The 14,982-nt window shown below is 37.7% G+C and overlaps 1 protein-coding gene across 1 annotated transcript in view; it reads left to right on the top strand.

The window, feature by feature from the left end:
• The window catches only part of Vmn2r82 (vomeronasal 2, receptor 82), a 40,176-nt gene extending 32,541 nt beyond the window's left edge, over positions 1 to 7,635 (top strand). Inside the window, exon 6 of the mRNA NM_001101572.1 lies at positions 6,707 to 7,635. Within this exon, the coding sequence (NP_001095042.1) occupies positions 6,707 to 7,635 (929 nt within the window). The remainder of the gene's footprint in view (positions 1 to 6,706) is intronic.
• Positions 7,636 to 14,982: the final 7,347 nt, after the last annotated feature.

Raw genomic sequence — 14,982 nt, forward strand, 5'->3', positions numbered from 1 at the left:
CAATTACTCTTTATCTATCCATTCTTCAGTTAAGGGATATCTAGGTTGTTTCCTATTTCTGGTTATTAGGAAGAAAACAGATATGAACATAGTTGAGCCAGTGTCATTGTGGAATAATGTGCCATCTTTGGATTTATGACCAGAAATGAAATAACTGGGTCTTGAGGCAGAAATATTGCCACTTTTCTGATAATCCAGCAAATTGATTTCCAAAGTGTCCTTGCCTAATAGAAGGTTTTAGTTTCATTAGTTACCATTTATGAATTCTTTATCTTAGAGCCTGATCCATTGCTCTTCTGTACAGGAAGTTTTCTTTAGTACCAATGCATTACTGGCTATTCCTCAGTTTCTCTTCTACTAGATTTATTTTATTCGTCTTTATGTTAAGATCTTTAGTCCACTTCACTTGAAGTTTTGTGTAGAAAGATAGATAAAAATCTATTTTCATTCCTACATGCAGACATCCCATTAATTCAGCACTAATTTTTTAAGATGCTTTCTTTTTCCCATTCTATGGTTTTGTGTCTGTAGGTATGTGGCAATATTTGAAGATTAATGCCATGGATCAACCTGGTTTTTTTCCTATACCAATATCATGCATAATTTATTACTATTACTTGATAATATACCTAGAGTTCTGGGATGTGTGCACCTCCAAGAGTTTAATTATAGTTTAGGCTTGTTATAGCAATGTTAGGTTATTTGTTTGTTTCTTTCTTTCTTTTTCTGTTTTTTTTATATGAAGTTAAGAATTGCTATTTCAAGGTATGTAATGAATTGTATTGGAATTTTTATGGGAATCACACTAAATATGTAGATTGGTTTTGGTAAGATAGCCATGTACATTATGTTAACCCTACCATTTCAAGAGCAATAGATATCTTTCCATATTCTGAAATCTTCCTTAATTTTTTTCTACAGTGAATTCAAGTTCCTGTTATATAGGTGTTTAAATTGCATGGTTAGAGTTACATGAAGATATTTGTATTATTTGTAAATATTGTAAAGTGTTTTATTTCCCTTATTTCTTTCTCAGTTAATTTATCATTTGTATAAAGGAGAACTATGTTTTTTTTTATTTTTTAATTTTTAGTTAATTTTGTATCTAGCCACTTTGCTGAAGGTGTTCTCTGGTAGAATTTTTGGGGTTATTTGTATTTATTATATCATCTGTGAATAGCAATCCTTTGACTTCTTTCATTCCAATTTGCATCCACTTGATTTCTTTTAGTTCTCTGATAGCTCAAAGTAAAACTTCAAGTACTGTATTGAATAGATTAGAGAGAGTGGGTAGCCTTGTCCCTGATTTTAGTGGAATTGCCTAAGTTTCTCTCCATGTAATTTGATGTTGGCTATTCATTTGCTGTATGTTGGTTTTATAACATTTAGATATGTGCCTTGTATCGCTGATTTCTCCAAGATTTTGAAAGGAATTAGTGTCATATTTTGTTGAAGTCATTTTTCTGCATCTAATCAGATGATCATGAGGTTTTTTTTTTCATTTATTTATATAGTGAATTACACAGATGGATTTTCATGTATTTAGCCATCCTTGTATCCCTTGGATGACGCTTATTAGATTATTGCTAAGATGTTTTTGATGTGTTCATATATATATATATATATATATATATATATATATATATATATATATATATATAGTGTGTGTGTGTGTGTGTGTGTTCATTTCTTCATCAGTATTCATACGGGAAATAGCTCTAAAATTCTCTTTTGTTGAGTCTTGTGTAATTTGGGTATCAGTATGACAGAAGTCACATAGAATGAGTTCCACAGTGTTCCTCTGCTTCTATTGGGTGGAGTAATTTATGGAATATTGGTATTAGCTTTTCTTTGAAAGTCTGGTAAAATTCTGCAGTAAAATCATCTGACCCTGGGGATCTTTGTTCAAGAGACATTACAAGACTCCATCTCTTTTCTCAGGGTTTTAGGGCTATTTATATAGGTTTCCTGATCTTGATTTAAACTTTGTTAGTGTGATACATGTTTAGAAAATTACCCTCTTTATTAAGATTTTCCAATTTTGTAGATTACAAGATTTGAAGTAAGACCTGATGCTTTATTTATTCATTTTTTGTCTTGTTTTCTCTCACTTTTCTTTTTGGATTTTATTTATTTTGATACCATCTCTATATCTTTTAGTTATTTTGGCGTGGGTATGTCTATTTTGTTGATTTTCTCTAAGAGCTAGTTCTTGGCTTCATTAGTCCATTTTTTTGAAATTGATTGATTCAGATTATTGAAATCAGATTATTTTCTGCCCTTGACTCCTCTTAACTGTGTTTTCTTCTCTTCCTATAGTTTTAGATATACATTTAAATTCTTCATATGAAAATTTTCAAATTAAATTCTTTATGGGCATTCTTGGTGTAATAGACTTTCTTCTTAGAATTATTTTTACTGTTTCCCAAGAATTTGCATATGCTGTGCCTTTATTTTTACTGAGTTCTAAAAATTTCTTTCTTTATTTCTTCCCTGAACCAGAGATCATGGAGTAAAGGCTTGTTCAATTTCCATAAGTGTGTATGCTTTCTGGTGTTTCTGTTGTTGCTGAAGTCCAGCTTTCCTCCACAGTTGCCTCATAGAGGAAAAGGTGTTATTTCAATTTTCTTGTATCTGTGAAGGATGCTTTGAGACTGATTATCTGCTAAAATTTGGGGGGGGGGGAATTGGGTGATGAGAAAGTTGTATATTCTTTTGTGTTTGTGTATAATATTATCTAGATGTCTTTTAGGTCCATTTGATTCACATTGTCTGCCAGTTTTATTTCCCTGTTTACTTTTTGACTGAATAACATATCAGTTGGTGAGAATGGGGTATAGGAATCAACCACTTTTAATATGTGGAGTTTGATGTGTGTTTCCAACTTTAGGAATGATTCTTTTACAAACATGGGTGCCCTTGAATTAGGAGCATACATGTTGAGAATTGAGATATCATTTTAGTGGATTTTTTTTAATGAGTATGTAGTGTCCTTTCCCATTTGCTTTGTTTAATTCTAGTTGAAAGTCTATTTTAATACATATAAGAATAGTTACTTCAACTTGCTTCTAGGGTCCTGTGGCCCAGAAAAAAATTATAGCATTTACTCTGAGCTAATAGCTATCTGCATTGCTGAGCTGTGTTTCCTTTTTTGCAGTGAAAGGTTGGTTCCTATTTTTGCATTTGTTCTATATGCCTGTTTCTTTTTTATTGGAAAGTTGAGTCCATTGCTGGTGAGAGACATTAACATCCAGTTATTGTTTAACCCCTGTTATGTTGATGTTTGTAGTGTTAGTGTGTATGTGTTATTGTGTGTTTAACTTTATTTTTCTGGTATGGAATTATTTATTTTCCGTGTTTTCTTGAAAGTAGTTATCCTCTTTCTGTTGGAGTTTTCCTTTAATTAGGTTTTTTGTAGGACTGAATTTGTGGATAGATATTGTCTAAATTTAGAGTTCTTCAAATTTCATTGTTTTCTCCATCTGTGTTCATTGAGAATGTTTCTAGGTGTAGTACTCTAGTTTGGCATGTGTATTTCTATAGGTTTTAAGATATTTGTCAAGACCCTACAGTTTTTAGAGTCTCTATCAAAAAGGCACAATTCTAGTAGCTCTGAAATAGTATGTTATCTGTTCTTTTTCCCTTGTTGCTTTTAATATTCTTTTGCTGTTGTTGTTGTTGTTGTTGTTCTCTAAATTCCGTATTTTGATTATTTTGTTGAGAGAGGACTTTCTATTCTGTTCCAATATACTTTGTGTTCGGCAAGCATATTAGATGTTTATAGAAATTTTTCTCTTTAAGTTGTGAATATTTTGTACTATGATTTTGTAGAAAAACTTTCTCATCCTTGGAGCTGAGACTCATTAATTTCTATTCCTATTATTCTTTGGTTAGGTGTTTTCATTGTACGCCAAATTTCCTAGACATTTTGTTTCAGGGATATCTTAGAATTAACATTTTTTTTCTACTTATGTATTAATTTCTTTCATTGTTTGCCTGAGATTCTCTCCTCCATCCTTTCTGTGTTTGTGATTCTTGCATCTGTTGTTCTCATTCTCTTCTCTAGGGTTTCCGTCTCCAGTTTTTCTTCAGTTTATATTTTTTTATTGCTTCTATTTCCACTATCATGTCTTGAACAGTTTTATTTATTCCCCTGGTTAATTGTAATTTCTAGTATTTCTTTAAGGGATTTTTTTTGTTTCCTCTTTATATTTGGTTCCCTTTATTTCTTTAAGGAATTTATTCACTTACTCCTTAAACGAATCTATCATCTTTATAAAATTGGATTTCAGGGCATTGTGGTTTGGTTGTGTTAAGCTATGCAGGGCTTGAAGTTGTAGGATAGGTGTGCTCTATGGTCCTTGACGTTTGTTGTTTGAATTCATTTCATGCCATTAGGCATCTAGATATTTTTAGTCACTGCATGTTCTTGTTATACTATATATTGTGATGGGGCTTAGCCTCAATAATCCTAATGTGACAAGCCCCTGGTGAGACTTCTTGGCTTAAATAGTTCTGAAACATCAGGTTTAAAATCGTGGGCATAGAGATGGCTAGACAGTTTATATCTGGCATTGATAGCAGGCTTCTTAGGACAGCTGGTTAGGATCATTGGGCAGGGAAGGTGGGTGTAGGAAGGGAATCTAACCTTTATGGTTCTGGACCAACAGGTCTGATGAAGCTAAGCAGATACATGGTGGGAGAATGGAAGTCTGGTATGGAAAGCAGGATAATTATATTTCCTTATTTATTAATTCCCATTAGTATACTATAAACACATTATACATAAGTTATTCCTCTGGAACATATAGAGATAAAACATAAAGACTACCTAACTGAATGTTCATTTGGTTATAGTTCCTCTATGCAGATTGAAGACATAGTCTTTTCATTTATGAATTTAATGTGATTGTAGAAGGACCATATCAAATGTCACCTCAAAATTCTTCTACTTTCATAGGCTAAAGATTAAACATTTCAATGATATATACATTTGGATTGATAGAGTAGAATGAAGAATTTTTTTACATGTATCACATCAGATTTTATTGATTTAAAAATACAGAGTTGGACATTCAAAAGTTAAATTACTAATAAAATATAGGGAATTATAAAAAAAACTATATTTCAAGACAAAACATAAGTTTTAAACAAAATAAAATTTTGTTACAAGTCTCCATTAATGAATGGATATTGTTTATATAAAACACATATTAGAAGCTAACATACCATCGCAAAAAAAAAAAAATAATCTAAAAGCATACCAGCATAGATTTATATGAGTGTGACATTAGCAGAAATAGACACATTGAGAAAATGTTAACTATTGTGACAGGAGAGTTTTAAAAAGCATAAGAAAGATACACAAATACAGAGTAGAGTGAAAATGGAATTAAATGTAAAATCTTTCTATATGATTTAGGAAAAATGAAACAAACTAGTTTTGAAATGAAACATTTACAAAAATATGGAAAGTTATACATGTCATAAAATGAGTCATTAAAGAACATCAGGAGCATATATTTTTCTTCCTCTAAGTTTGATTCACAATGATTCAGTTCTTAAAATCTGTTCTGTAGGACCACAGAAAACATGAATTTTATTATTAAGTAGGTGTTTGACTAAAAAACTTTAACTAAGTTTATCAAAACTTCCATAAACTAATAGTCACAAAATTCTCTCAATAAGTAAAGGAGTTTACATCTCCCATACTAACCAGAATTTCGTCAAAAAACAGAGAAATGATTAGAGAGTTAAGTCCCACTAACTTTTCTGTAACATCCACATATTCACAATAACATCTGTGAGATTTTCTTGTCAACAAAAATGAGAGGGGTGGAAAAAGATAAGAAATGCTTTGAACAATTATTCAGTGATATCCAATAAAGATCACACAAGAAGAAAAAATTTCATACATCTAAGACAACCATCATTTTATACAAGAAATTCAATGAACAATATCTTTTAAAAAATGAATTCACATAATCTATTGGAAATTACGAAACTTTTTTGTGAACTGGCATAAAAAGTGAATTATTTTTTGCAGTATAATTTGGTATTCTCAAGATCTAAATGTAAGTTTCAACTATATTATAAAATATAAATAAAGATAGGTTAAAAAAAGAAAATGTGAACAGTTCAATATACAGTAAAATAATGGGCTTTAGCAATATGGTTTTCTGCATATTTTCATTATCAATTTGACACAATCAATATTTATGGAATAAAAGAAAACCAGTATTAAAAGTGTTTTCAATGGCTGGATTGTAGGCAAGCCTCTTGCACATAGTAGTTAGTGATTGCTGTGGGTTGGACAGCCTCACTGAACTGTTGTGATCTCTGAGGAGGTGATCATGAGCTACATAACAAAGGTTGAGGAATATGGTAGAGGCAGGGCAGGCAAAACCACACCCCAAAGTACGCAGATTCAGTTCTTCACTCCTTATCCCACTTTCAGTTCCTGCCTGATTTGCTCAGTGATTTGTTTATAATGTGTAATGTGAAAAGCACATGTTTCTCCAGAAGGGGCTTTTCCTCATGGTTTTTTTTTTTTTTTTTTTTGAAAGGAGTATAAACCTTAACTTGTAGGATTATTCATTTTAACATTCTTGATTGTAATAACAATGCAATGAGTTTGAACTCTATAATATATTAGGGTAAAGAGAAACCTTGACCATGGATTCATAACCAACTTCATTTCTACCAGGTATGGATCAGTGTGTGCACTGTCCAGAAACTCATTATGCAAGTGCAGAGAAGAGACACTGCCTGAAGAAAACTATAACCTTTCTGTCCTATAATGATCCCCTGGGGAAGGGAATCACACTTCTTTCCATTGGATTCTCAACACTCACAGCTCTTGTTATTTGGGTATTTGTAGAACACAGAGGCACTCCAATTATAAAGGCCAATAATAGATCCCTCAGTTACATACTGCTCATCACTCTCATCCTCTGTTTCCTCTGTCCATTGCTCTTCATTGGCCTTCCAAATACAGCAACGTGTATAATGCAACAGTACATGTTTGGACTTCTGTTCACTGTGGCCCTATCCACTGTGTTAGCCAAAACCATCACTGTAGTTATGGCCTTCAAGATTACTGCTCCAGGAAGAAAGATAAGGTGGTTGCTGACATCACAGGTCCCTAAATTTGTCATTCCAGTTTGCATCCTGATACAAGTACTTCTCTCTGGTATATGGCTGGGAACATCTCCTCCATTTATTGACAAGGATTATCAGTCTGAACATGGACACATCATCATTCTTTGCAGCAAGGGCTCATATATTTACTTCTACTGCACTCTGGCTTACCTGGGAGTCATGGCCTTTGGTAGTTACCTCTTGGCTTTCTTGTCCAGAAGACTGCCCGACAGATTTAATGAATCTAAGTCCCTGGCTTTCAGCATGCTTGTGTTCTGCAGTGTATGGGTCATGTTTCTCCCTGTCTGCCACAGCACCTCTGGGAAGGTCATGGTGGCTATGGAAATGTTCTCTATCTTGGCTTCCAGTGCAAGCATTCTTATCATAGTCTTTGCTCCTAAGTGCTACATCGTTTTGTTTAGGCCAGAGTTGAACACACTTACTCACAACAGGGATAAAAGACACCACAGGAGCAAAACTTTACTTAAAACATAGTTCATATGATTCTTCAACTAAATTGAATTTTTCTAGGTCTCAACCATTATGACAGTCAAATGTAAAGTTATGGCATGTTTTTCCTATGATAGCTTTGTGGATATACATTCTTACCAAATATTCTATCCATAGCTTGATTCCCTGGAACCCCATGATGAAGTATGTAATCAATTTCACATACTGTAACTGCCACATTAAACTTCATACCACAATAATCCTCATAGTATTTCACAATTTCAAATCTTTTATTTTATATAAATTAATCTTTTTCTCAGTTCAGATTTTCTCCCCCTCCTAATCCATTCTTTGTCTGTTCCACATTCCATACCTCTTACCCTATCTCCATGTGGATATCTCTACCCTGCCATCTCCAACCCCACCAGACCTCCACACTCCTTTGGTCCTCTAGTCCCTTGAAAGTTAGGTGTATCTCCACTGACTGAGTCCAGCCCTGACAGTCCTCTGCTGTATATGTGTTGGGGGCCTCATATTAGCTTGTGTGTGCTACATGGTTCCTGGCCCAGTGTCTGAGAGATCTCTGAGATCCAGGTAATTTGAGATTTCTGGTTCTCCTACAGGGTTGCCCTCCTCCTTAGCTTTTTCCAGCTTTTCCCTAATTCAACCACAGGGGACAGCAGCTTGTTTCAGCTGGTTGTGAATAAATATCTGTGCCACAGACCTGATCCAGTTGGCCCCTCTCAATCTGTGGGAATCAGGGGTTCTGGCAGGTGTGCATGGAGTCTGTGAGTATTGACAGACACAGGCACGAGAGAGTGTGCTGGATCTGAATGTATTTTGTCCAAATGAACACCAGACTTTTAATACAGAAGAAAAACAAGAAAAGCCAGGAGAACACATCTGCCAAGTCACAGTGACACAAAACAAAAAGAATGCATTCTTAAAAAGATGGCAGGATCCAGGCTGCATTTACCACTTAATTAAAAAGATCAGCTAAGCACAGGAGCCAGTTGAATGCTCTGATGCAATGGTAGTCTACTGTTAAACCTACCACCAGGGATTCTTTAGTAAATACCTGATTATGCTATTCCTCTGGGCCTAGTGAAAAAACCTGTACCAGGAGAATTCCCTTCCACTAACTCTTTTTTTTTTTTTTTTTTTTTTTAACTTTTTTTTTTCCATTTTTTATTAGGTATTTAACTCATTTACATTTCCAATGCTATACCAAAAGTCCCCCTTATCCACCCACCCCCACTCCCCTGCCCACCCACTCCCCCTTTTTGGCCCTGGAATTCCCCTGTACTGGGGCATATAAAGTTTGCAAGTCCAATGGGCCTCTCTTTCCAGTGATGGCCGACTAGGCCATCTTTTGATATATATGCAGCTAGAGTCAAGAGCTCCGGGGTACTGGTTAGCTCATAATGTTGTTCCACCTATAGGGTTGCAGATCCCTTTAGCTCCTTGGCTACTTTCTCTAGCTCCTCCATTGGGAGCCCTATGATCCATCCATTAGCTGACTGTGAGCATCCACTTCTGTGTTTGCTGGGCCCCGGCATAGTCTCACAAGAGACAGCTACATCTGCGTCCTTTCAATAAAATCTTGCTAGTGTATGCAATGGTGTCAGCGTTTGGATGCTGATTATGGGGTGGATCCCTGGCTATGGCAGTCTCTACATGGTCCATCCTTTCATCTCAGCTCCAAACTCCGTCTCTGTAACTCCTTCCATGGGTGTTTTGTTCCCAAATCTAAGGAGGGGCATGGTGTCCACACTTCAGTCTTCATTCTCCTTGAGTTTCATGTGTTTAGCAAATTATATCTTATATCTTGGGTATCCTAGGTTTGGGGCTAATATCCACTTATCAGTGAATACATATTGTGTGAGTTTCTTTGTGAATGTGTTACCTCACTCAGGATGATGCCCTCCAGGTCCATCCATTTGGCTAGGAATTTCATAAATTCATTCTTTTTAATAGCTGAGTAGTACTCCATTGTGTAGATGTACCACATTTTCTGTATCCATTCCTCTGTTGAGGGGCATCTGGGTTCTTTCCAGCTTCTGGCTATTATAAATAAGGCTGCTATGAACATAGTGGAGCATGTGTCCTTCTTACCTGTTGGGGCATCTTCTGGATATATGCCCAGGAGAGGTATTGCTGGATCCTCTGGTAGTACTATGTCCAGTTTTCTGAGGAACCGCCAGACTGATTTCCAGAGTGGTTGTACAAGCCTGCACTCCCACCAACAATGGAGGAGTGTTCCTCTTTCTCCACATCCTCGCCAGCATCTGCTGTCACCTGAATTTTTGATCTTAGCCATTCTGACTGGTGTGAGGTGGAATCTCAGGGTTGTTTTGATTTGCATTTCCCTGATGATTAAGGATGTTGAACATTTTTTCAAGTGCTTCTCTGCCATTCGGTATTCCTCAGGTGAGAATTCTTTGTTCAGTTCTGAGCCCCATTTTTTAATGGGGTTATTTGATTTTCTGAAGTCCACCTTCTTGAGTTCTTTATATATGTTGGATATTAGTCCCCTATCTGATTTAGGATAGGTAAAGATCCTTTCCCAATCTGTTGGTGGTCTTTTTGTCTTATTGACGGTGTCTTTTGCCTTGCAGAAACTTTGGAGTTTCATTAGGTCCCATTTGTCGATTCTCGATCTTACAGCACAAGCCATTGCTGTTCTGTTCAGGAATTTTTCCCCTGTGCCCATATCTTCAAGGCTTTTCCCCACTTTCTCCTCTATAAGTTTCAGTGTCTCTGGTTTTATGTGAAGTTCCTTGATCCACTTAGATTTGACCTTAGTACAAGGAGATAAGTATGGATCGATTCGCATTCTTCTACACGATAACAACCAGTTGTGCCAGCACCAATTGTTGAAAATGCTGTCTTTCTTCCACTGGATGGTTTTAGCTCCCTTGTCGAAGATCAAGTGACCATAGGTGTGTGGGTTCATTTCTGGATCTTCAATTCTATTCCATTGGTCTACTTGTCTGTCTCTATACCAGTACCATGCAGTTTTTATTACAATTGCTCTGTAGTAAAGCTTTAGGTCTGGCATGGTGATTCCGCCAGAAGTTCTTTTATCCTTGAGAAGACTTTTTGCTATCCTAGGTTTTTTGTTATTCCAGACAAATTTGCAAATTGCTCCTTCCAATTCGTTGAAGAATTGAGTTGGAATTTTGATGGGGATTGCATTGAATCTGTAGATTGCTTTTGGCAAGATAGCCATTTTTACAATGTTGATCCTGCCAATCCATGAGCATGGGAGATCTTTCCATCTTCTGAGATCTCCCTTCCACTAACTCTTTCATGAGACAACCCACCTATTTGCCAGGCCATTATGTATTCCTGTGTTTGGGTGTGACTCGGCTATTGTCCTAAGTAATTACTATGCAGACTAGCCCTGAGCTTTTCTAGCTCTGTTCTTTGTAATGCCCAAATAGTTTCATTGTCTCTGCTAGAAGTGAATTTGAATGTTACTGAATAGGTAACATTCTTACTGAATTCCAAACTCAGGGTCAGCTTCAAGGATTTTCTAGGAACCTTTGGAACACTGGTGGAGGCTTAGCTATGTCAAAATCAATCCTTAAAGGCACGTATAATAAAACAATACTGAAAGAGAGCACATGGATCCATACACCAGACTAACGTGGGGACGGGGTTTGAGTATACGGGCTATGGGAATGCCAACGTTCCAGGAGGCAAAAGTTTCCTTGAAACTCCCTGCCTCGTGACTGCTTTCAGGTTTTCAGGCCTGTAATGCATGTCAATACTGGAGTGGATGTAGCATATCTGGATCTGACTCATTCATCTGCCTATTGGGTGTTTCAGAGGGGAGTCATGATAGGCCCTTTTCTGTGAGCACAACAGCCTCATAGTGTCAAGCCTCGGAACATCCACCTGAACTTAATCCCAATTTGGACCTGTCACTGGACATCCTTAGTCTCAGGATCTTCTCCATATTTGTCCTGGCAGTTTGTTCATAGTTATTCATTGTGAGATGGCAACACCATCCATCCAGTTGAAGTCCTATCCCTCCACTGAAGTGGAATCTATAAGTTCCCATTCCACAATATTAGACATTTCATCTAAGGTCCCTCCCTTTGAGTCCTGAGAGCCTCAACCTCCCTGGCCTTGGATACATTCTGGAGGGCCCTCCCCAACCCTACCTCCCTAGGTTACCTGTTTTTATTCTTTGTGCTGACCCTCAGAGCTTCAATCCTGTTTCTCCCACCCAATAGCTGATAATATTCCCCTCTTTCTCTCCCTTTTCCCTTTCCTACCTATGCCCTTCCCTCCTCATTTTGTGATTGCTTTCTTCTCCCTCCCAAGTGGGACTGAGGAATTATCATTTGGGCTCTTTGGTTTGTTAACCTTTTTGAGTTCTGTGGATTGCATCCTGGGTATTCTGTATTTTTTGGCTAATATCCACCTATTAGTGAGTACATACCATGCATGTCCTTTTGGGTCTGAGTCACCTCACTCAGGGTGATATTGAAAGACCCCCCAAATAGGGGAGACCCTCACTCAATTCACGGGATGGTGCGATCCCCCAAGAACTCACAAGAGACCGCCCTTTCTGCAATCACATGAGGTTTATTGATAAGAACCAGCGTGCTGGGGCCAACTCATATCCCATACAGGGGTAAAGGATTTCGACACCGAGTGTGGGAAGCCATTGCAGAGTGGCAGTTACAGAGTGGCAGTTACAGAGTGGCAGTTGCAGAGTGGCAGTTGGCTACAGCTGGCCACCACACATACATAGCCAGTAAAGGTTCTTTTGCCAAGGTGAGGTTTTGAGAATTGACAAAAGTTAACCAATCAGATGAGAGACAAGTTAACCAATCAGATGAGAGACAAGTTAACCAATCAGATGAGAGACAAGTTAACCAATCAGATGAGAGACAAGTTAACCAATCAGATGAGAGAGAACGCCTGTCCTAGGCCTATAAAAGTAGCACCAGTTCTGGCCTCGAGGTCTTTTCGCCTCTACAATCAAGCTCTCCCAATAAACGTGTGCAGAAGGATCCTGTTGCAGCGTCGTTCTTCCTGGCCAGTCGAGCGTGTGCAAGAACCGAGTAGCAGGAAGAAGGAGTATTGAAAGAAAGAAACCATAACCCAAGGGCATAAGGAGGGTGTTATTGGAAAATACCAGTGAAAAATCACAAGGGAGAACTGAAAATCACAAGGGGAAACTCCCTGCTTCTCAAGAATGTTCTCAAGATTTTAATCTAACTTTTTTTTTCTTTTTTTTTATTACGTATTTTCTTCAATTACATTTCCAATGCTATCCCAAAAGTCCCCCCCCCACTCCCCTACCCACCCATTCCCATTTTTTGGCCCTGGCATTCCCCTGTACTGGGGCATATAACGTTTGCCTGACCAATGGGCCTCTCTTTCCAGTGATGGCCGACTAGGTCATTTTTGATACATATGCAGCTAGAGTCAAGAGCTCTGGGATACTGGTTAGTTCATAATGTTGTTCCTCCGATAGGGTTGCAGATCTCTTTAGCTCCTTGGATACTTTCTCTAGCTGCTCCATTGGGGGCCCTGTGATCCATCCAATAGTTGACTGTGAGCATCCACTTCTGTGTTTGCTAGGCCCCGGACTAGTCTCACAAGGGACAGCTATATCACCATCCTTGCAACAAAGGCTTGCTAGTCTATGCAATGGTGTCATCGCTTGGAGGCTAATTATGGGATGGATCCCTGGATATACAGTCTCTAGATGGACCATCCTTGTGTCTCAGCTCCAAACTTTGTCTCTGTAACTCCTTCCATGGGTGATTGTTTCCAACTCTAAGAATGAGCAAAGTGTCCACACATTGGTCTTTGTTCTTCTTCAGTTTCATATGTTTTACATATTGTACCTTATATCTCGCTATACTAAGTTTCTGGGTTAATATCTACTTATCAGTGAGTACATTTCATTTGAATTCTTTTGTAATTGGGTTACCTCACTCAGGATGATGCCCTCCAGGTCCAATTATTTGCCTAGGAATTTCATGAATTCATTCTTTTTAATACCTGAGTAGTATTCCATTGTGTAAATGTACCACATTTTCTGTATCAATTCCTCTGTTGAGGGGCATCTGGGTTGTTTCCAGCTTCTGGCTATTATAAATAAGGCTGCTATGAACATAGTGGAGCATGTGTCCTTCTTACCGGTTGGGACATCTTCTGGATATATGCCGAGGAGAGGTATTGCAGGATCCTCCATTAGTACTATGTCCAATATTCTAAGGAACCGCCAGACTGATTTCCAGAGTGGGTGTACAAGCTTGCAATCCCACCAACAATGGAGGAGTGTTCCTCTTTCTCCACATCTTCGACAGCATCTGCTGTCACCTGAATTTTTGATCTTAGCCATTCTGACTGGTATGAGATGGAATCTCAGGGTTGTTTTGATTTGCATTTCCCTGATGATTAAGGATGTTGAACATTTTTTCGGGTGTTTCTCAGCCTTTCGGTATTCCTCGGGTGAGAATTCTTTGTTCAGCTCTGAGCCCCATCTTTTAAGGGGGCTATTTGATTTTCTGGAGTCCACCCTCTTGAGTTCTTTATATATATGGGATATTAGTCCCCTATCTGATTTAAGATAGGTAAAGATCCTTTCCCAATCTGTTGGTGGTCTTTTTGTCTTATTGACCGTGTTTTTTGCCTTGCAGAAGCTTTGCAGTTTCATGAGGTCCCATTTGTCAATCCTCGATCTTAAAGCACAAGCCATTGCTGTTATATTCAGGAAGTTTTTCCCTGTGCCCATATCTTCAAGACTTTTCCCCACTTTCTCCTCTATAAGTTTCAGTGTCTCTGGTTTTATGTGGAGTTCCTTGATCCACTTAGATTTGACCTTAGTACAAGGAGAGAGGAATGGGTCGATTCACATTCTTCTACATGATAACAACCAGTTGTGCCAGCACCATTTGTTGAAAATGCTGTCTTTTTTCCACTGGATGGTTTTAGCTCCCTTGTCGAAGATCAAGTGACCATAGGTGTGTGGGTTCATTTCTGGGTCTTCAATTGTATTCCATTGGTCTACTTGTCTGTCAGTATACCAGTACCATGCAGTTTTTATCAAAATTGCTCTGTAGTAAAGCTTTAGGTCAGGCATGGTCATTCCACCAGAGGTACTTTTATCCTTGAGAAGAGCTTTTGCTATCCTAGGTGTTTTGTTATTCCAGATGAATTTGCAGATTGTTCTTTCTAATTCATTGAAGAATTGAGTTGGAATTTTGATGGGGATTGCATTGAATCTGTAGATTGCTTTTGGCAAGATAGCCATTTTTACAATGTTGATCCTGCCAATCCATGAGCATGGGAGATCTTTCCATCTTCTGAGATCTTCTTTAATTCCTTTCTTCAGGGACTTGAAGTTTTTATCATACAGAT

The sequence above is a fragment of the Mus musculus genome, chromosome 10 (genome assembly GCF_000001635.26).
Source record: "Mus musculus strain C57BL/6J chromosome 10, GRCm38.p6 C57BL/6J".
NCBI lineage: Eukaryota > Metazoa > Chordata > Mammalia > Rodentia > Muridae > Mus > Mus musculus.